This window comes from Spea bombifrons, chromosome 1 (genome assembly GCF_027358695.1).
Source record: "Spea bombifrons isolate aSpeBom1 chromosome 1, aSpeBom1.2.pri, whole genome shotgun sequence".
In the NCBI taxonomy this organism is placed as follows: domain Eukaryota; kingdom Metazoa; phylum Chordata; class Amphibia; order Anura; family Pelobatidae; genus Spea; species Spea bombifrons.
In genome coordinates, this window is record NC_071087.1 from 104,050 (window position 1) to 126,107 (window position 22,058).

General features: G+C 49.4%; 2 protein-coding genes and 1 long non-coding RNA gene across 5 annotated transcripts; all 3 read left to right on the forward strand.

Moving 5' to 3' along the window:
* On the forward strand, window positions 1-4,210 carry MRPS26 (mitochondrial ribosomal protein S26). Of its 3 annotated transcripts, none has more exons than XM_053449990.1 (5): window positions 1-61; window positions 2,451-2,725; window positions 3,257-3,403; window positions 3,744-3,867; window positions 3,984-4,210. In XM_053449990.1, the coding sequence occupies exons 2-5, from the start codon at window positions 2,520-2,522 to the stop codon at window positions 4,116-4,118; spliced, it is 612 nt and encodes a 203-aa protein (XP_053305965.1). In that variant the 5' UTR covers window positions 1-61; window positions 2,451-2,519; the 3' UTR covers window positions 4,119-4,210. The 3 variants fall into 3 exon arrangements, with proteins under 3 accessions (XP_053305965.1, XP_053305972.1, XP_053305980.1); XM_053449997.1 differs by having other exon boundaries at window positions 2-66; window positions 2,449-2,725; XM_053450005.1 differs by lacking the exon at window positions 1-61 and adding an exon at window positions 74-100.
* Window positions 4,211-10,455: 6,245 nt separating this feature from the next.
* On the forward strand, window positions 10,456-21,175 carry DOK1 (docking protein 1). Its single transcript, XM_053468882.1, has 5 exons — window positions 10,456-10,647; window positions 15,278-15,580; window positions 18,070-18,178; window positions 18,848-19,020; window positions 19,712-21,175. Exons 1-5 carry the CDS (start codon window positions 10,582-10,584, stop codon window positions 21,173-21,175), a joined length of 2,115 nt encoding a protein of 704 aa, XP_053324857.1. The 5' UTR covers window positions 10,456-10,581.
* LOC128476380 (uncharacterized) lies at window positions 15,940-17,671 on the forward strand. The gene is made up of 2 exons (XR_008347398.1): window positions 15,940-16,100; window positions 17,622-17,671. It is a non-coding gene; the product is annotated as an uncharacterized LOC128476380 (long non-coding RNA).
* Window positions 21,176-22,058: the final 883 nt, after the last annotated feature.

Here is a 22,058-nt window from a genome sequence, read left to right on the forward strand (position 1 = left end):
CCACGGGGTCGGGTCACAGGAATGGCGGCGCCCGTGTGACAACTGGAGGGAGAGACACTCGGTGAGAGGAGGGACAGACAGGCAGGGAGAGACAGACAGGGTGAGAGGGAAAAAAGAGAAAGACAGACAGAGACACGCATACACAGGGAGATAGACACATACACACAGAGAGAGACACACATACACAGGGAGAGACACACAGACACACATACACACAGAGAGAGAGACACACACATACACAGAGAGAGACACACATACACAGAGAGAGACACACATACACAGGGAGAGAGACACATACACACAGAGAGAGAGACACATACACACAGAGAGAGACACATACACACAGAGAGAGACACATACACACACAGAGAGAGACACATACACACAGAGAGAGACACATACACACACAGAGAGAGACACATACACACAGAGAGAGACACATACACACAGAGAGAGACACATACACACAGAGAGAGAGACACATACACACAGAGAGAGACACATACACACAGAGAGACACATACACAGAGAGAGACACACACATACACAGAGAGAGACACACACACACACACACACAGAGAGAGACACACACACACACACAGGGAGAGACACACATACACAGAGAGACACACATACACACAGAGAGAGACACACATACACAGGGAGAGACACACACATACACAGGGAGAGACACACATACACAGGGAGAGACACACACATACACAGGGAGAGACACACATACACAGAGATACACACACACACACACACACACACACACACACAGATACACACATACACAGGGAGAGAGATACACACATACACAGGGAGAGAAACACATACACAGGGAGAGAAACACATACACAGGGAGAGAAACACATACACAGGGAGAGAAACACATACACAGGGAGAGACACACATACACGCAGGGAGAGACACACATACACGCAGGGAGAGACACACATACACGCAGGGAGAGACACACATACGCAGGGAGAGACATATACAGGGAGACACACACATACACAGGGAGAGAGACACACATACACAGGGAGAGAGACACACATACACAGAGAGATACACACACATACACAGAGAGATACACACACATACACAGAGAGATACACACACATACACAGAGAGAGAAACACACATACACAGGGAGAGACACACATACACACAGGGAGAGACACACATACACACAGGGAGAGACATACACAGGGAGAGACACACATACACGCAGGGAGAGACACACATACACGCAGGGAGAGACACACATACACGCAGGGAGAGACACACATACACGCAGGGAGAGACATATACAGGGAGACACACACATACACAGGGAGAGAGACACACATACACAGGGAGAGACACACACATGCGCACACACACCTCCCACCCTCCCAGTAAAGTAAAACTCCCTTCCATCCCATCTCAGTCTCTGACGCTCTAGTGTTAGATTCCTGTCTCTTAACTTTTCTCCTCCTTTGGAATAATTACTCTCTCTCTCCCCCCGTCTCGCTCTCTCTCTCCCCCCGTCTCGCTCTCTCTCTCCCCCCGTCTCTCTCTCTCTCTCCCCCCGTCTCGCTCTCTCTCTCCCCCCGTCTCGCTCTCTCTCTCCCCCCGTCTCGCTCTCTCTCTCCCCCCGTCTCGCTCTCTCTCCCCCCCGTCTCGCTCTCTCTCCCCCCCGTCTCGCTCTCTCTCTCCCCCCTTCTCGCTCTCTCTCTCCCCCCTTCTCGCTCTCTCTCTCCCCCCTTCTCGCTCTCTCTCTCCCCCCTTCTCGCTCTCTCTCTCCCCCCTTCTCGCTCTCTCTCTCCCCCCTTCTCGCTCTCTCTCTCCCCCCTTCTCGCTCTCTCTCTCCCCCGTCTCGCTCTCTCTCTCCCCCCGTCTCGCTCGCTCTCTCTCCCCGTCCCTCTCTCTCCCCCCGTCCCTCTCTCTCCCCCCGTCTCGCTCTCTCTCTCCCCCCGTCTCGCTCTTTCTCTCCCCCCGTCTCGCTCTCTCTCTCCCCCCGTCTCGCTCTCTCTCTCCCCCCGTCTCGCTCTCTCTCTCCCCCCGTCTCGCTCTCTCTCTCCCCCCGTCTCGCTCTCTCTCTCCCCCCGTCTCGCTCTCTCTCTCCCCCCGTCTCGCTCTCTCTCTCCCCCCGTCTCGCTCTCTCTCTCCCCCCGTCTCGCTCTCTCTCTCCCCCGTCTCGCTCTCTCTCTCCCCCCGTCTCGCTCTCTCTCTCCCCCCGTCTCGCTCTCTCTCTCCCCCCGTCTCGCTCTCTCTCTCTCCCCGTCTCGCTCTCTCTCTCTCCCCGTCTCGCTCTCTCTCTCTCCCCGTCTCGCTCTCTCTCTCCCCGTCTCGCTCTCTCTCCCCCCGTCTCGCTCTCTCCCCCCCCCACCCCTGCGATATCAGGCACCTGTATTATGTGCTTGTATGTTCGTTAAAGTAAATCTGATTTGTTTCCGCAGAGATATCGGGGGCCATTCCGCGCAGGCACTTTCTGCAGGGACAGTTATCGGGGGCCAGTCCGCGCAGCCATGCTTCGCTACCTGCGCCATTCCCACCTCCTCAGGGTTCAGTGTAACCCGTGTGTAACGCAGTCCAGGGGCAGGAAGTCTCGCACAGATCCTCCCGCCAAATCCAAAGCCTCGCGCATCAAATACCCCCCACCGGTGTGCGTGGAGGAGCTGCTCAACGTCCAGCACCGGTACCAGGAATATACCCGCATCCTAGGGGCTATCAGGTGAGTCACGCATGGCTAGCTGCCAATCTTCATGCTGGGCCCTTCCTGAGATGCTCATGTATTCAGTTATGTGTAAGGCTGGTTATTTGCGTGGTCCAGCATCCAATGACATGCAGGAGTGGCCATGACATCCAATCACACGCAGGAGTGGCCAGGGACTTGTCACGTAGGCTTTACCAGTCCCAGCCAGCTGTGGCCCCTGGATATTTGGTTCTGGCTCCTTATCTTTTGTGCCATTTTATATATTGAGCGCTAAAGCTCTGTGATTCTGCTTAGCCAATCAAAGGGTATCATCCATTCCACGGACTTCTCCTTCCCTACTTTTGATTGGATGATGCTGGAGCTGCCACCTTTGGCCCTCCCTGATATATTTATAGGTCAGCGGCGATGGCCGCGTTAGAGGAAGGGACATGACGGTGCGAGAGACGGTCGCTGGGGGGGTTAGTTACTCCTAGAAATGACATTTAGTGAATCGACCTTTGTCTTTATAAAGAATTGAGCGGCCCGGGCCCTGTCCTGTTTCCCATACAGAGCAGAATTCAAGGAGAGTCTCCTGCGCTCCCAGTATGAGGAACGAGTGGGGTCCCTGGCTGAGCAGCGCCATCGTCTGGAGAGTGAGGAGCACAGAGAGCTGATGGCGTGGAATGAGGAACAGAACCGGATCGCTCAAAGCAGAAGGTGCGCGGGCGGTGGGTGCCAGGCTCCAGGGGGGGATCGTGGGCAGTGGGGGCCAGGCTCCGGAGTGGGGGGGTCACGGGCAGTGGGGGAAGTGTATGTAGATTCCTGCAGCGATAATGGAAACTGTGGGCAGTGCTCTGCAGGGATAGGTGGAAACTGTGGGCAGTGCTCCGCAGGGATAGGTGGAAACTGTGGGCAGTGCTTCGCAGGGATAGGTGGGTACTGTGGGCAGTGCTCCGCAGGGATAGGTGGGAACTGTGGGCAGTGTTTAGAGACAGGCAGTGTCCGGCCAGCCCTGTTTCCCCATACGGAGCATGTTCTCGGTATCTGTCCGCTGCAGGTTAGAGCGACTGAAGCAGGAGGAGCGAGCAGTCCGGTTGCAACAAGCAGTGTCTGCGGAGGAGCGGGAGATTGAGCAGCAAGAATTCATCCAGAAAAGGCAGCAGGAAATCGAGGAGCTGCAGGTAATTCACCCCCTCACACACACACCAAGGGGCACTTCATCATACACCATCCCCACGTTCTCTACCCCTACACCCTGGCTGCCTCCTCCTGTATATATATTTTTTTTTTCCCCCAGAAAATCTCCAAACTTTTCATCACGCCGGGTAACCTGTCTGAGAGGATCGAGGCAGCCCTGGATAACCCCAAAAGCTACAACTTCTGCGTGGATCGGGAAGGGAGGATCCTGAAACAAAGTGGGGGACAAGCGTAGGGTAGAGACCACGAAAATTTACAGAAGGGCGAAGGGATTTACTTTCTGTGACAGCCGCTTTATTATTTAATAAACAGCTTTTCCTATTTAAATATGTCCAGGTGGTCGCGTTATCGTAATCTCGTCCGTCTCATTTTGTTTCCTGTCCTCCTTCCTGTTTCCTTGTCAGGAGACTCATCTTTCCCATTTCCAGGGCAAAGGGACCCCTGAAGCTGCCCTAATGAAGTGGCCTTCGATCCTCTGTATCCATAGACCTCATCTGCTACTCTCTCCTGTCGTCTGTTGTGTTTGATGCTCTTGGTCTCCATGCTGTCTTCTTGAGATAGATACGGCTCCCTCCGGCTTTCTGATGGTGTCCTCTCTGTTCTCCATTAATGGCCAAAGGTGATATGGAGAAACTGTGTTAGCCGTACTGGTGGATGGATTATTTTAAATACTGTTTGAGGGCATTACGGGGGTAGATTGTAAAATGGGGTTTTAGAGACTGAGTAAGAGTGAAAACATTTGACAGAACGGGGCATTGAGTCCCAGAGAATAGGAGCAGCACGGGTAACATCCTGGAGACGCAAGCCATAAGAGGAAATAATTTGCTGAAGAGATGCAAGTTGTGGGCAGGTAGGAGGGTATTTGCAGATAAATGCTGAGATAAAGGGCGTTAAGAGCTCCGTAGGTCAGAGATTTAAATTTAATCATGGAGGCTATGGGAAGCCAGTGAAGGAACTGGCACAGTGGGGGCTGAAGATGGATAGTGATGGGGGTTAGGATGATTAGTATGAAGTTGCAATAATCCGGAAGGGTAATCGTTATACTTTGGGACTCTGGTTTGGCCCCAGAGACTCCAGGTGTCTGCTCTCTGTGTCATGGCGCTAAACCTCTGGGTCGTCTGAGCAGCCCACCTACCCCGCACAAAGAAGAGGAAGGTATTAATATATCACAGGCCATTGGATCACTATTTTGGTTGTTTTTTGTGTGACGAAAGGATGCACTCGGGAGATGTTTCTCAGGTGAAGGCGGCAGGATTTGGATATGAGGGATGAAGGAGAGACCACCAAGGCAGTGGACTTGGATAGTGGAGGCGAGTAAGAAGAGAGGGTGAAAGGGCAAGAGAGGAAATCTAGATTAGAGTGTCATGTGCATATAGGTGATAATGGAAGCCAAAGGGAAATATTAGCTGCCCAAAGAAGAAGGTGCATATGGAGTACTTCGAACTAAACCATGAGGAACACCAACAGGGAGCAGAAGGAGAAAGAAGCTCCAGAGTAGGAGATGCTAAGGGAACGGGTGTCATGAGCATGAAGGGTTTGCATTAACCCCTTAAGGACAATAGGGGTTTTTACTCGTAGTATATTGTGGGACAATGGCTCTTTTAACGTTTTTCAGTGTTACTGTTTAGCTGTGATTTTCTTCTCTCTCATTTCATGCTCCCACACATATTATATATTGTTTTTTTCAGGACAAACAGGGCTTTCTTTAGATACCATTAATTTTATCATATCATCTAATTTACTATAAAAAAAATGATAAAATATGGGGATTTTTTGTTAAAAAATTACTTTTTCTCACTTTTTAAACAGAAAACTTTTACTCATCTGCAAAAACGAATGAAAAAACCTGCTAAATAGATTCTACTATTTGTCCTGAGTTTAGAAATACCCAATGTTTTTATGTTTTTTTGCTTTTTTCTACACGTTATGGGGCAATAAGTACAGGTAGCGTTTTGCCATTTCAAAACCTTTTTTTCCAAATCTGGTAATTCTTCCCCCCATGTGCCATTTCGGGTATCTTTGAAGCCGGCCAATGAAATTTACCCCATCAAATCATATATTTTTAAAAACTAGACACCCCAAGGTATTTGAAATGCTGGTATTTTAACCCTTTCAATGCACTAATTTTACCACTACCCTTTGTGAAACTTTATGGTAGTAATTCTTTTTGTATTTTTTTCACACATGTTGTATAAATTTATCGCTCCTGGTGTATGTCCGTGTCACACAACACCCCAATATGTGTTCAGTAACATCTCCTGAGCGCAGCGATACCCCACATGCATGGGTTTGTAGGGTTATTTGGGAGGTAAAAGGCCGCCTTTGTGAGGTGTGTATTTTTTTGCCATTTAGACATCTGCCCCATGTCCCATATTTGGGACATCTTTGAACCCGGCCAATTCAATTTACCCCATCAAATCATATATTTTTTAATACTAGACACCCTATGGGCATTTGTAATGCCAATATTTTAACTCTTTCCATAATGGAATTTTTGTAAAGATATTAGGACATATTTTGTAAAAATTTTAGGACTTGCTTATTAAAAACTTTTTTTTTTTTTTTGGTGACAGTGGGGATTTTTACATGTTACCATATTTTTGACATTTTTTTGAAACATTTTTTTGAAACATTTTTTTTTAATTTTTTTTTTTTTTTTTTTTTTTTACTAGTCACTCTCACTAGTGAGCTGGGCTCCATTGACCTTGCATGGTTGAATGCAGTACCTGCATTCAACCTGCAGGAGGAGCTCGAGAGTTCTCAAGAGGGTCTGGATAGACCCTCTATGAACTCATTTCTATTGTTAATGCCATCCTGTGAATGACGGCAACGTCATTCACAGGATGGCACTTGTGGTTGCTCCTCGGAGCAATCACAAGGCGATCGGGGGTCGGGGGGTAGTGTTGCTGACATGCCTCGATATCGAGGCATGTCAGTAACACCATTTATGCTTAGGAAGCGATTCATATCGCTTCCTAAGCAGTTTTAGCCGGGCGCCGCCGCGATCTTTGATGATCGGTGCGGCGGCGGCCATTTTTCTTCCGGGGAGGGCTGCCGAGGGCTGCCCTCCCCGGATCCACGGTCAGCCTCACTTGTGAGGCTTCCGTGGATGCTGCAAAGCCGCCGATCGCGGCGAAAACGCCGCGATCGCGGCGCTGCAGCTATTTAACGGCAGCCCGTACATGTACGGGCATTGTCGTTAACCCGTTGCACGGCAACCCCGTACATGTACGGGGATTGTCGTTAAGGGGTTAACTGGCAATAAGTATTTCCCATAGCTGCGGAGGAATTTTGCTCCTTCTTCTGGGCACAACTGTTTTAATTCAGCCACATTGGAGATTTTTTTGTGTGCTGGATTCAAGTCAGGACTGACTTGGCCTCCAAAACCACCATTTTGTTTCTTTTGAGCCGTTCAGCAGTGGATTGGCTCGTGTAATTTGCATCATCGTCTTGCTACAGAACCCAACTGTGTTGGAGCTTTAGGCCATGAACTGACTGCCAGCTGTTCACCGTCAGGATTTTGTGGCTGAGGTCCTCAAGCAGCCCCAGACCATCACACGACCACCACTGCGTTTTACTGCAGATATGATGATCTTATTGTGGAATGCTTTGTTATCTTCACTCCAGATGTAACAGGACCCGTGTCTTCCACAAAGTTCCACTTTTCAGTTATCTGTCCACCGAATATAATGCTAAGTCTTGGGGGTCATCAAGGTGTTTTTTGGTAACTGTCAGACGAGGCTTTGTATTCTTTTTGGTGTTTTCCTCCTTGCAGCTCCCCCATGGATGCCATTTTGTGCAGTCTTTCTTATTGTGGAATTTGTGTGAAAACTGACGCGACTCCTGCAGGTTTTTGCGGTTAGTCTGGGTGAAGATCTCCTGGATGAGTCGTTGCTCTTGGAGGAATTTTGGTCAGGCGGCCACTCCTGGGAAGGTTCTCCGCTGTTACACGTTTTCTCCATTTGTAGGTAACGACGCTTTCCAGACTGATGTCAATATATAAAAATAAAAAAGCAGAGGCTCAGCACTCAAATGGTAAGGTGAGTTTATTTCACGCCAGCCTGTGCTGAGTGCTGAGCTCGGCTTTTTTATTTTTATATGTCGCAGGGCTTGGTGGTACCCTGACTCTTGCACCCCCTCACAGCTGAGTGCTGTATTCCAACCTTCCCTCTTGTGTATGATAGATGTCAATGACTTTGTCTCTTCTCTCAACCAAATGATCAATTACATTTAGTTAATTGGTTGATTTAGTAACTAAGGAGGCAATTACTTGGCCCAGGTAGGGTTGAGGAGCAATTTTCTTTCTATACATGAAATGATCATTTAAAAGCTGCATTTTGTGTTATATATCTCTGGCATATCTTTCTCTAATATCGCAATTAGATGGTGTGAAATATTTAAAAAAACATTCTACAGCGCTACGACTATGATGGCGGTATATAAAACAATAAATAATAATAAATTACAAATAAGCAAAAAAAAACAGAATAAATCAGAAACGGGGCAAATACTTTTGTGCGTATGTTGTATAGGCGCAGGGAGGTGTGTATGTCGCACTCTGTATAGGGGCAGGGAGGGGTGTATGTCGCGCTTTGTATAGGGGCAGGGAGGGGTGTATGTTGCGCTTTGTATAGCCACAGGGAGGAGTGTATGTCGCGCTCTGTATAGGCGCAGGGAGGGGTGTATGTCGCGCTCTGTATAGGTGCAGGGAGGGGTGTACGTCGCGCTCTGTATAGGCGCAGGGAGGGGTGTATGTCGCGCTCTGTATAGGCGCAGGGAGGGGTGTATGTCGCGCTCTGTATAGGCGCAGGGAGGGGTGTATGTCCCGCTTTGTATAGGCGCAGGGAGGAGTGTATGTCGCGCTCTGTATAGGCGCAGGGAGGGGTGTATGTCGCGCTCTGTATAGGCGCAGGGAGGGGTGTACGTCGCGCTCTGTATAGGCGCAGGGAGGGGCGTACGTCGCGCTCTGTATAGGGGCAGGGAGGGACGTACGTCGCGCTCTGTATAGGCGCAGGGAGGGGTGTATGTCCCGCTCTGTATAGGCGCAGGGAGGGATGTACGTCGCGCTCTGTATAGGCGCAGGGAGGTGTGTAAGTCGCACTCTGTATAGGCGCAGGGAGGTGTGTAAGTCGAGCTCTGTATAGGCGCAGGGAGTGGTGTATGTCACGCTTTGTATAGGGGCAGGGAGGGGCGTACATCGCGCTCTGTATAGGCGCAGGGAGGGGCGTACGTCGTGCTCTGTATAGGCGCAGGGAGGGATGTACGGCGCACTCTGTATAGGCGCAGGGAGGGGCGTACGCCGCGCTTTGTATAGGCGCAGGGAGGGGTGTACATCACGCTCTGCATAGGCGCAGGGAGGGACGTATGTCGCGCTCTGTGTAGGCGCAGGGAGGGGTGTACGTCACAATCTCTATAGGCGCAGGGAGGGGCGTATGTCGCGCTCTGTATAGGCGCAGGGAGGGGCGTATGTCGCGCTCTGTATAGGCGCAGGGAGGGGCGTATGTCGCGCTCTGTATAGGCGCAGGGAGGGACGTACGTCGCGCTCTGTATAGGCGCAGGGAGGGGCGTACGTCGCGCTCTGTATAGGCGCAGGGAGGGACGTATGTCGCGCTCTGCATAGGCGCAGGGAGGGGCGTACGTCGTGCTCTGTATAGGCGCAGGGAGGGGCGTACGTCGTGCTCTGTATAGGCGCAGGGAGGGACGTACGTCGCGCTCTTTATAGGCGCAGGGTAGGGTGTATGTCGCGCTCTGTATAGGACCGGGGGGGGCGTACGCTGTGCTCTGTATAGGCGCAGGGAGCGGTGTACGTTGCGCTCTGTATAGGCACAGGGAGGGGTGAATGTCACGCTCTGTATAGGCGCAGGGAGAGGTGTACGTTGCGCTGTATAGGCGCAGGGAGGGGTCAATGTCACGCTCTGTATAGGCGCAGGTAGAGGTGAGTGGGAGTGCAGGCTGAGGGAGGGACACTGGGGAGGAGAGGACAGAGAAAGATACCGGAAACCGACTGATGAGGAAGTTAAGAAAAAGCAGAAACTTTGACAGGGAGGGGGAGGGAGAAGCAGAGAGAGAAACAGAGAGACACCGACTGAGAGAGAGAGCCTGAGAGTCTCAGAGGGGAGAAAAAGACTGGCTGAGAGGGAGAAAAGCAGCTTCAAGAAGGAATACAGAACAGCTGGGGTAATAGATTACATGATGTGAGGTAGAGCGGCTGGGGTAAAACATTGTAGGAGGTGAGAGAGAGGCTGGGGCAACAGATTGCAGGACGAGGGAGGGAGGAAGGCTGGGGCAATAGATTACAGGAGCGTGAGAAGATGGGGCAATAGATTACAGGAGCGGGAGAAGATGGGGCAATAGATTGCAGGAGGAGTAGAAGCTGGGGCAATAGATTACAGGAGGGGTAGAAACTGGGGCAATAGATTACAGGAGGGGAAGGGGCTGGACAATACACTACAAGAGGGAGAGAGGCTGGGACAATAGATTACAGGAGTGGGGAGAGGCTGGGGCAATAGATTACAGGAGGGGGATAGGCGGGGGTAACGGATAACAGAAGAGTCTTTGGGAGTAATAGACAGGCCAAGGAAAGGGGGTGAGGTGTTGGGAGTGAAGAGAGTTGTGTTGGGGGAGGCTTTGGAGGCTGTTGATGGGAAGGTTCAGTGTCCCCTTGTGATCTCTGTATTGAGTCGAGTCGCAGGGTCAGAATGTCCGGGTCCGACAAACCCCTGAAGGAGGGACAGCTCCACATCAAGCAGAACAAGTTCGGCAAGGTGAGTGACATGCGCAGCCCCCCATATACCCACAGTGCCCCTCTCCATGGTTTTATCATTATAAACGGCAATGTCATCATCAACAGTACTGATGACATCATCAACAGTACTGATGACATCATCTCTCATATTAATATGGACCCCGTAGAACCACGATAAGGTGCGTGAAATATTTCTCATCACAAGTGTCTCTCTTCATATACATTTAAGGTCTTACTGTTACATCCCAGGATGGCAAGTGCCCCCTTACACCGCGGCTCCAACAAATGCCGACCCGTTAAAGCACCAGAATTTGCTGCCTCTACCAACACAAATCCTCTCTAGAAGCAAAATGTTAAGAAAAAATCTTGACACAAACAGAGGCTGACGCTAAAAAACTTCCTGAAAATCTTTGAAACGTATTTTGTGAAATAACCCGGGGGATTTCTGGGCAGTCTTGGGTTTTGTGATCACGGCTCTCCCGTTCCTTGATAGTTAATGGCATCCTGAAGGGGCTTCCCTTCCTCCTGGAGAACAGGGTAGGATCCAGATCCCTCCATATTAATCTTAGATCAATCAGCAGGAGGCGCTTCCATTGACTGGCAGGTGGGTCTGGCAAACTGGCAACTATCTGGGTATTTGTAGGAGTTAGGTCAATAAATCAACTGAGTGCTGGGCGGCTCGTTAGGTTACAGCCTGCGACAAACTCGTGATCCATCGGGAAATGAGACCGTAGCTGGTGGCCACCCAGCCCAAGACCACTGAAAATTGGAACTCTCATGGCCCAGGGACCAGCAGCGAGGTGAGCGCTGGTACAGTGGCTTTTAGAAGCATTGGTTGGAGACGCTGAGCGTGCTGGGGACAAGTGAGTTCGTCAGTCGCCAAAACTCACGAGATCCCCAGTGAGACAAGTGAATTGGAAACTGTGAGATTGTGGAGAGTACTGCACTCCAGTCTGAGAGGCGCCATGATATCACCGTCGCTCCGTACCTTCCTGTTTCTTCCTAGTGATCTCTGGAATCATGATGGGATCTAACCCCAGGTGGGGTAAGTCTGTGACCCGTTAGGATCCCGGTGAGGGGTAAGAAATTCTCACCTTCTTCATCCCAACAACAATTGAAGGCTTTCTGGGCTGATGCCAAAGTCTGAACTGACTCGTCTTTATTGCTGATTTCCGTGGTAGCCAACAGTGCATTTGTGTTGAGGCAGGTATCCAGGCACCAGTAGCCCCTCTGCTGCCAGACTGGGGCAGCTGGTACTAATGGCCTATGAGTGGGCTGATTACAGGAGAGATCTCTGTCCCATTTAGGGGTAAACGACAGCTAATGGTAGCCGTACGGGTCACGCTGTGCGGATCTGGAAGCTTCCTGGCTTAGGTCACAAAGTGCTCAGCGCTGACGGGGTAAAGGGTGTAATCCGTGGATCTGCCATATTTATGGATCGTATCATTATAGGGGTGTTGGCTGCACAAACCCTCGAGCTGATGTTCCTAACGAGTATGTAGTGACAGGCAGCCTATTTCTCGCACTGCGGGAGTGATAGCAGTGGTGGCGGCTGTGATCTCATATCGCACTCTGCTCAGGACAGCCACGGGCCCTGCTCTTGGGACTGTCCTGACCAAGTGGAGAAAGTTGTCAGCTACAGCCCTCAGATTCCTTGAAATGTCTCTCTTGTGCCTCGGAGCCTGTTGGGGCAGGTTGGGGCAGGTTCCATCAAACAGGATGAGGATGGAAGAAAGTGAACAAAATCAGCCGGTGTCTGGCTGTTCCCTAAAACACATTCTCTCATCACTCTCAGCCAGAGGCACAGGTGTAGCTGTGGATACAGGCATCCAATGGAGGCATGGCGCTGTTAAGCCACCATGGGGCAGATCCAGTTAGTAGTCACTTAAAGCAGGCAAAGGGCCAAAAGACCAGGTGGTGCCTGTGGTGGGTCACTCGGAAGCTCAGAGCCCATTCTGCGCATGCTCAGACTGTCCCAAAAATCCGAGGGAGGGCAAGAGATAATACCTGCCGTCCTGGGGACCAGTCCAATGAAGCCAATGGCGTGACTGTTGCATGGTATACCAGGGGCCAGGTTCCTTCTGTACATGCGTAGTGGGCAGGACTGGATATTGCGCATGGGGATTGTCACATGTGCTTCAGGCTTTATTACTGACCATACCTGAGAACTCCGAGGGTTTAGCCCTAAGTCTGTGTGTTTTTGCCCCAATCTAAGTTTGATGGGGCAGATTGTCAGGGCCACACCATCTGGAGCTGACACCCCCCACCCCTTGTGATCATATTTAAGATTTCCAGAGGGTGCTTTTGCTCCCAGGGTGTTGCAGTTGATATCCCTGCTTGAATGCAGGTGACTTAATAAAGTCAATCTTTAAATAGTTAAGCTTTCCATGACAACCAGTATTAGAGCCATGTGGCGAATCTTCACCATGCGTTATTAAAGGGCTAATAAATCGTTGGGTCGGATCATTTAGACAGTTCCTGGGTAGTTTTTGGGCCTTGTGGATGAATTTGCCCCCTCAGGCCCTCCTTAGTGAGTACCATCCTATATATAGACCAGGGGCCCTCACCATTAATCCATCACACTAACCATGCCTGCCATGTGTCCCTGTTTAGTTTGTCCAGTCCATCTCCTCCCCTGTACCCCTTCTAGGAAAGAAATAAAATGTCCTGAAATTTTGCGCGCCTCCCAATAGAAACGAATGCTGCGTCTAAGGAGCTGGAAATGCCTCTGCGTGTGAGATATGGCTGGGCCTGCTGGATGATGTTTCGTGGGGCGTCTGAGAAATTAAGATTTTAAACCCACTCTATATATTAGCGTCTGGACGTGTTCATATAGCGTGTAGCTGTGTTCACATAGCGTGTAGCAGGGCAGAGCCAGACGGTGTTTCATGGAAAGAAATCAAGACACAGTAAGCTGTTGGTTTGAGGAATCCTGTTGAACTGTATAACTACATCCAGGTCAGAGGTTGGAACAGGAAAACAGGAAGTACAAACAGCCACGGTATTTGCATAATAACTCCATAACAATCGGCTGCAGCGTGATGCTTTCATCTGACCCTCACCTTGGGTCCTGCCATTTACGTGGATGTGACACGTACCCCCTACCGAAGCATTGCTGCAGACCACGGACACCCTTTCATGGACACGGTAGTCCCTGAGGCCATGGCCTCTTTCAGCAGGATAATGCGCCACAAAGCAAAGATGGGTCAGGAATGGTTTGAGGAACAACAACAGGTTCACGGTGTTGACTTGGCCTCCAAATTCCCCAGATCTCAATCCAATCAAGCGTCTGCGGGATGTGCCGGACAAACAAGTCCGATGCAAGGGCTGCAGGATTTGATGGCGCTATATAAAACAATAAATAATATGTTCCAGGCAAAGATATGTGTCCTGGAGAATGTGGCCAATGTGGTCACTCTGGTCTAGCCACACCTTGTGTGTCTCAATACACCATGGATTTCACTTTGTTCTGTGTTTTATTCCATGTGCCTCCCTGCACTCCGTGTCTCACTACACCCCGTGTCTTCACCCTGTGTCTCCCTACATCACGTGTCTTCACCCTGTGTCTCACTACACCCCGTGTCTTCACCCTGTGTCTTACTACACCCCGTATCTTCACCCCGTGTCTGTCTTCACCCCGTGTCTCACTACACCCTGTGTCTTCACCCCGTGTCTGTCTTCACCCCGTGTCTCACTACACCCTGTGTCTTCACCCCGTGTCTCCGTGTACCTGTGTCTGTCTTCACCCCATTTTGCAATTCATGTCTTGCTGCACCCTGTATCTCCCTACAAGTGGTGTATTCTGGCCTTGGCCAACTGGACCTAGGGTGGCAGTTCCAGAGGCCCGGCAGCATCTCTGCTGAATAACCAGGGTCAGATGACTATATGGGTCGCTCTGCTCTTTCTCCAGGTTTACCCACTCCACACCCAATGCCACCCGAGTCTACTCCAGCTCATCTCACAGCTATCAACACTTGTTACGCAGCTTGCCCTAACCCCTCATAAATCCACAGAAGAGTGAATGTTATGGTAGTCAGGCTCCTAGGGGCCCCACTTCTTCCTGGCTCAGAGATCTGTGGTGTAACTCGCACATACACACTATAGAGCACTCTGCTGAGCTGGCCCAGGCTTCATTACTTCTCGCTGCGCATATCCCACCGCTCAGCATACTGGACGACGGACCTGGAGAAAAATGGTGGAGGCCCGCTGGGGCTCTGCGCAGGGCCAGGCCTAGGGCAGCACCAAGCCAAGGTCCGTCTCTTGTCCTTATACCCTGTGTCTCTCTACATCCCATGCCTGTTATTCCATCCCCAACCTGACTAGTGTGCTCTGTACAAAGATAAACATAATTAGAGCCAAGGTCCCCCCAGTCCCGGCATATCAAGCCCTCTTCTACATTCCTCCTTCTTTACTCGAGTATCCTGGTCTCTTCTGGTAAACGTCCGTCTGGTAAGCGTCCCTCGATCTTTTTTGTGGATCGTTGTCAGCGAGTAAATGCGCTGGAAGCCTCTGTAATGGCCATTGTGCGTTAGATGAGGGTTACCCGCGTCACTGCAAGAGGCTATCACTAATTATCTCCCCCAGGTGCCCGGTACAGATCACGATATTGAGCATCTTGCTTTATTGAATGTTTTTTTCTCTATCCACAGAAATGGAAGCGCTGCTATGTGCTTCTCTACCCCGACTCGTCGTTCGGCGTGGCGCGGCTGGAAATGTACGACTGGAAGGATGGTACTTTATCGGGAGACAAGTTCATAGCCCGTCGAGCCGGGGATCGGAAGGTCGTGCGCTTGGCGGAGTGCATTCGTGTGGACTCAGTCCCGACAGAGACTGGCCCCAAGGAAAACATGACAGCATTCACTTTAGAGACTAGTGAGAAAGCAATTCTTCTGTCTGCTGAGCGCACGCTCGTCAACGAATGGATCCAGAAGCTTTGTGAGGTCGCCTTCCCAGTGAGTATTAATCCCAAACATTCACTCATTATATTAGTGGGCCACCTCAGACCACAGGCTGTAAATTGCCCCTTCCCACTAGTTGAGGCATTTCATGCAAGTCCTGTGACAGGGCCAGGCTAGCTGGCTCATATGTTCGTGTGAAGTTTAGCCGGGTCAGGGAGTGATTTTGTGTCCAGTTCGTGATACGGTGACCTGGTAATATTTTATATTGTGTAACCGGCCCAGAGACTGATGTGGCTGCAGCTCCAGCCTTCAAAGAGACAATCCTGTAATCTGGCTGGGGCTCTTAATCAGCCAGCACAGCCCTGTCTGCCCAGACGGCCCCCGCACTACAGGGGGGTAAAACAGGTGGGGAAACCCATTGTATTCCTTAATCCCCTCACCTGATACATCCCCTGTATACTGATGGGATTTGTCATGGGATGTGAGTGATGGGATTGGGGGTTGGGTTCGGTGCGCAGTGAATTGAGATTATATATACATTCTGTGTGTTTGTAAATAAAGTTATTGTTTTACTGTGAACGGTGGTCTGACTGATCCGTGGATAGCAGGAGCTCCGTATGAGAGACTGACTGGTGATTCCTCAGCCCTCAAACAGGGGTCCCCAGCCTTGGGTACGGTGACCCTGTAACAAGTCCCCCTCCCATGATCCCTCAGTGCATACTGTATCAGAATCCTGCTGTCAGCCAATTTGACACAGTTTGATTCATTAGCTCTAGTTTTTTATTTTCTAAGCGTGCCCCTTACTTATTTCCCTTCTTATAGCTTTTTCCACTCTTCATTTTGGGAGGAATTATTTACTAACCACTCAACAAAACCAATGTAAACAGCAGGGTTGAGATGTGATGAGTACTGTTTAGTTGGATATTGTGAGTTTCCTGTCCTGGTGCTGTTGAGTTGGTTTCCAGATCAGTCAGTTGAGTTGGCATTATGAGTCAGAGGTCAAGGCTGCCATGCAAGCCTGCCAGTGCAGTCATCATGAGCCTGGACAAGCTGGTCACACAGTCTGTCTCGCAATCACGGTGTGTCTTGGTGTGTTGGTCATAGGGTCTGTTGGCACAGTCATCCTGTGTCTTGCCAAGCCGATCAAACGGTCTGCCCACACAGTCATCATGTGTGTTGTTGAGTTAGCCGTAGAGTTTGTCGGCACAGTCATTAAACGCCTTGATGAATTAGACCTAGAGTTTTCAGTGCAGTCATCGTGTGTCTTGTAGAGTTGGTCACACAGTCTCTAGGTGCAGTCATCGTGTGTCTTGTAGAGTTGGTCACACAGTCTCTAGGTGCAGTCATCGTGTGTCTTGTTGAGTTGGTCACACAGTCTCTAGGCGCAGTCATCGTGTGTCTTGTTGAGTTGGTCACACAGTCTCTAGGCGCAGTCATCCTGTGTCTTGTAGAGTTGGTCACACAGTCTCTAGGTGCAGTCATCGTGTGTCTTGTTGAGTTGGTCACACAGTCTCTAGGCGCAGTCATCGTGTGTCTTGTTGAGTTGGTCACACAGTCTCTAGGCACAGTCATCGTGTGTCTTGTTGAGTTGGTCACACAGTCTCTAGGCGCAGTCATCCTGTGTCTTGTTGAGTTGGTCACACAGTCTCTAGGCGCAGTCATCGTGTGTCTTGTTGAGTTGGTCACACAGTCTCTAGGCGCAGTCATCGTGTGTCTTGTTGAGTAAATCACACAGTCTCTAGGCGCAGTCGTTGTGTGTCTTGTTGAGTTGGTCATACAGTCTCTGGGCGCAGTCATCCTGTGTCTTGTTGAGTTGGTCACACAGTCTCTAGGCGCAGTCATCGTGTGTCTTGTTGAGTAAATCACACAGTCTCTAGGCGCGGTCATCGTGTGTCTTGTTGAGTTGGTCACACAGTCTCTAGGCGCCGTCGTTGTGTGTCTTGTTGAGTTGGTCATACAGTCTCTGGGCGCAATCATCATGAGTCTTGTTAAGTTGATTGTAAAGTCAACAAAAGCCAAATAGGAAGACAACACAACCAAAAACTGCTAAGGAGGTGGCACCTACAAGAGGGGTTGGGGGAAACAAGGGTTTAAGACTGTGAAAAAAAAAGAAGGGAAGGAAAAAGAAAGGTACAAAAAACAGAAGCTTATAGCCTTACATAGCCCTTTGGTCACCACAAGCTGGAGAAAAGGGCTTGATCTACCCACTTAACAATGTCACAAGCCTTGAAGGGAGAGGTAATGGCTTTAACAAAACTTGCATCTTCCAAGACTACAAACTTGTTGTCTTTGGGTGAGTAGACACCTGCTGTGAGTTGGCAGTTTAACCTGGTTGAGTAGTGTTAATGTTAGTTAATAGATGAGATGCTGGCCAGAGTAACTCAACAAGTCAAACCTTTGTGAATAGACCTCATCCTCTCAGTGTCCCTGATCACACTGATCACACTGATCACTCTCCATTTCTTGTACACTTTTGTGTCTTACTTTGTGATCTGTCTGGTTACATATGTCATCTTTGTGTCTGTTTTCATCTCTAATGACAGAATAATCCTAATGGGTTTAAGTCATCCCAAGATAAGGAACCAGCAGGATCTCCAGGTCTTTCATCATTAGAGATGGCTGTGAACAGTATTTATGTCTCCCATGAGGAAGGTGAGGATTGAGACAGTACCAAATCATATCTCTCTAAGTAGTGAATGAGAAGATGAAGTTAAAGTGATGTAGGGCTGACGGGGGATGGGGGGGTAATTAAACAGTTCAGAGAAGGCCTCAGAAGGGACCATGGTTTCATATAATCCATGTAAAGGGGACATAAATGGGATGGGGAGCATCAACCACTACTATCTGATGGTAAATCTCAGGTGGATCAGTAGAGTATGGGTCACATTCATGGATAGGGTGGAGAGAAGGATTAGAGGCTCAAATGCTTGGATAATATGGGAAGAGGGAATAGGGAGGTTTATATCTACGGATAGCAAGAACAGATGAATGGGAGAACCATATGCACAAATAGAAGAATGAGATGCCGATACCTATGGATAGGGAAGACAAAGTAATGGAAGTCTTATGTCCGCAGATAGGCATATAGAGGAACAGAAGATGTTGAACCATGGATAGGGAGGTGAACTAAATGAGAGATCCTAATCAACAATTTGAGTGGAGAGAGAAATATGAGGCCCATATTTATAGATTGGGAGGAGCGATAAACAGGAGGCTTATACATATGGTTAAGTCCCTTGGCATACTGGGGATGTCTGTTAGCAGATTAAACCTAAGGTGTGGGTTGCCGTCATATTGTGACTTGTTGTCCTGTGGCCCTAGTGTGCGAGTTTTGGGTTACTGTGCAGAGGACCGAAGCTGCAGAACGCTGTTCCCTGAGAGGATCCTACATCCTGCGCGCCGAGGTTGACTGTCTCATACTGAAGGATCCCCAAACCAAGCAAACATTGTACTCCTGGCCATACAAACTACTGCGCAGATACGGAAGGGATAAGGTGAGCAAACCCGATAAGATAGGTGCCCTACCATGTCATCAATATGAGTCTAAGTCTCTACATCGGGATAAATGGGCAGACTACATGGGCTGAATGGTCTTATCTGCCAGCAAATTCAATGTGGACAGAAGACATGAGAAAGTGAGAGCCAGAGAGGTCAGGCTAAGGCAACAAACTGCACTAGATGTAAAGCCAGAGCAAGACTGGGTCGAAAGCAAGACTGGGATGGACGTGTCAACAAAAATGCCTTCCGTCTGGCAATATGTTCATGTGAACCTGGAGTCTAGCTCTTTCTCCTCTGGACTGACCCTCCTTCAGCTTTAGAATCTTTAGAACCTAGAAAGGGTGAGGAAGAGGATGAGTGAGCGTGTGATGGGGTGAAATAGTGGAAGGGATTGTTGGGAAAAGTAAAAGTGAATTGAGGGCATACAGCATGGAAAGAGCCAATGATCTAGGGAAGAGCTGTTATAAAGAGAGTGGTGGAGCTGAAGTGAGATGATACAGACAGATGGTTATACTGAGAGAGGCTGTGAGATTCATGTCTATTGATAGGCAGAGAGGCAGAAGGTGATAGACCAAGCTACGAGCACCAACTTGTACCTACATTTTGCTCACCCTCAATATTACCCACAACTGTTTTATTGTCTGTGTTTCATCAGCTTTAACAGTCTCTATCTGTCTTTCCATCCAGGTTATGTTTTCCTTTGAGGCTGGAAGAAGATGCGCATCAGGTCCAGGAAGTTTCACCTTTGAGACATCTCAGGGTCATGAAATCTTCCAAATGGTGGAGTCCTCCATAAGAGCTCAGCAGGAGCCTGGGAACAGACTAAGCTGCCCGGTGCTGGACACAGATTCCCTTACAGACACCTCACCCCATGAACCAGTTCCTGCCATGCCTGAGGTCCAGTTAAAAAATGTGAAAATTAGGAAAGATACAGAGGAAAAGCCTTTCAAAGGTCGGACCCTTCCTGACCTCCCCATGGCCAAACCTGTATTGCCACATAACCTTCCTGACACTGCTTCTTTGGGACCAAAACCAGCAATGTCTGGTACTCCTCCACGGTCCCCGGTTTCCAGATCTGCCAATAAGACAGGAGGGGACACAGAACATTTGATGGGAGTTTATTCTGAACCCAAAGATTCTGTGAGGGCCATAAAAACTTTGTTTGACCCCCTCTACTCAGATCCTGTGGACAGTGTCAAAGACAAGAGGCAAAATAGAGACATGTTTGGGGCCTCCCCTCTTTACTCCGATCTGTATGAGCCAGTTGGGTATGAAGTGCTTGGAGGTGGGGTCTCCCATAAAGCACCAGGTGTTCCTGTGTTTTATCCACCCTCAGAAGACCATATCTACGATGAGCCAGAAGGGATTGCCCAGTCTTGTGAGGCCCCAGTGTTATACTCAGAGGTGCATGTGAAAGGAGAAGCCAGGAGGAGGCCACCCAACAAGGAGAAAACTTGTCACCCAGATGTTTACATTGCATCAAACAATCAAGGAGAACGCAGTCACACTCGAAATAAATCGGGCCCCAAACCAGTGCCTGCGCCCAAACCTCAAGGAATGACCGTCACCAAATTTATAGGGAAGGAACTGGACCCTGAGAAGACATCTGGACAATCTCACATCTCCTTATCCAACAGCAACAACAATAGTAACACAGAGGTGTTATATAGTCAAGTTCTGAAACCAGGGGTCTCAGGATCAAAGTCTCAACCACCAAGAAAACTGCAGTCTATGGGATCCCCACCTCCACCAGACAAGCCACAGTTCGCACCAGACAAGCCACAGTTCGCACCAGACAAGCCACAGTTCCCACCAGACAAGCCACAGTTCGCACCAGTCCTGTCTCCAGCAAAACCATCAGCTCTTTCAACCCCTCAAGTGCTAAGTAAACCACAGCCTCATCCAGCTACATCTCAGGGTACTCCACATTTACCAGGATCATTCACACCTCACCTCGTTCCACCAGTTACACTTTCAACAACAAAATTACAATCAACACCAGCTCAGCCGTTCCCAGTAAAACCAGTGACCTCGGGTGGTTTATCTGCTGGTGATCTTCAGTTGTGCCATACCTCAATGTGCCCTGAGAGAGAGCTCTCGGTGGATGATAATCGCCTGTCATCCATTTATGAGGATATGGGAATGCTGTGAGAGAGGATAATGACACGTTATTGTGGACATATCACTCTGCCCCCACCATGAGGGGCAAAATGTCAGGTGGTCACTCTGAGAGGCAACTGCCCCTTTGACTCCAGTCAGAGTCCCCTGATAGATATAATTTTTTTAGCGCGATAGAAAAATGTTTTATTTTTTTTAATGAAAAATATGTTTCCTTCAACAAATCTTTATATGTTTCTCCTATACAGAATGTTAATATTTTTTGTCAAAACAATAAAGTTTAGAACTGAGTGTATTGTGACGCCCCCAATCGTTCCCAGGGATTATCCCCATTTGAGCTATACTTTATAAAGCACCCCAGTCATTCCCAGGGATTATTCCCATCTGATCTCTAATTCTTTATAAAGCACCCCAATCGGGGCCGATTCAAGGCTCTGGTGGGCCCTGGGCAAACAATATAATTGTGGGGCCTCCTCCTGTCCTGTAGTGGGGGGCAGTTGCTGTAGGTGGGGGGACAGGGCTTGTAGTTGGGGGGACAGCCAGGGGCTTGTAGTTGGGGGACAGGGGGCTTGTAGTGGGGGAGGGATAGGTAGTGTAGTGTGTGTATATATGTATCTGGGGGGGCAGAGTGGTGGCATATCTGGGGGGACAGAGTGGCATACCTGGGGGCAAAGGGGCATATCTATAAAGGTGCATTAAAATGGCTATTGGTTTCTGTTTGTATGTAATATATGTTGACTAACTGCATAATAGATATCAAAAATGTTAAAATACAGTGTGTTAGAATATTGTTTTACTATTCCACTGATGTGTATTTTTTCAAGAAATCTAAATTTTTCTTTGAAAAAGCACCTAACTTTTAGGGTGCAACCTATAATCGAGCTGCTCCCTCCAGATATGCTGCAACTCTGCTCAC

Coding starts and splice junctions, on each gene's coding strand:
- MRPS26 (XM_053449990.1), top strand. CDS start 2,520: ATGCTTCGCTACCTGCGCCATTCCCACCTCCTCAGGGTTCAGTGTAAC. Junction 2,726..3,256: donor CGCATCCTAGGGGCTATCAG/GTGAGTCACGCA, acceptor TTTCCCATACAG/AGCAGAATTCAAGGAGAGTC. Junction 3,404..3,743: donor CGGATCGCTCAAAGCAGAAG/GTGCGCGGGCGG, acceptor TGTCCGCTGCAG/GTTAGAGCGACTGAAGCAGG.
- DOK1 (XM_053468882.1), top strand. CDS start 10,582: ATGTCCGGGTCCGACAAACCCCTGAAGGAGGGACAGCTCCACATCAAG. Junction 10,648..15,277: donor AGCAGAACAAGTTCGGCAAG/GTGAGTGACATG, acceptor CTCTATCCACAG/AAATGGAAGCGCTGCTATGT. Junction 19,021..19,711: donor GCAGATACGGAAGGGATAAG/GTGAGCAAACCC, acceptor CTTTCCATCCAG/GTTATGTTTTCCTTTGAGGC.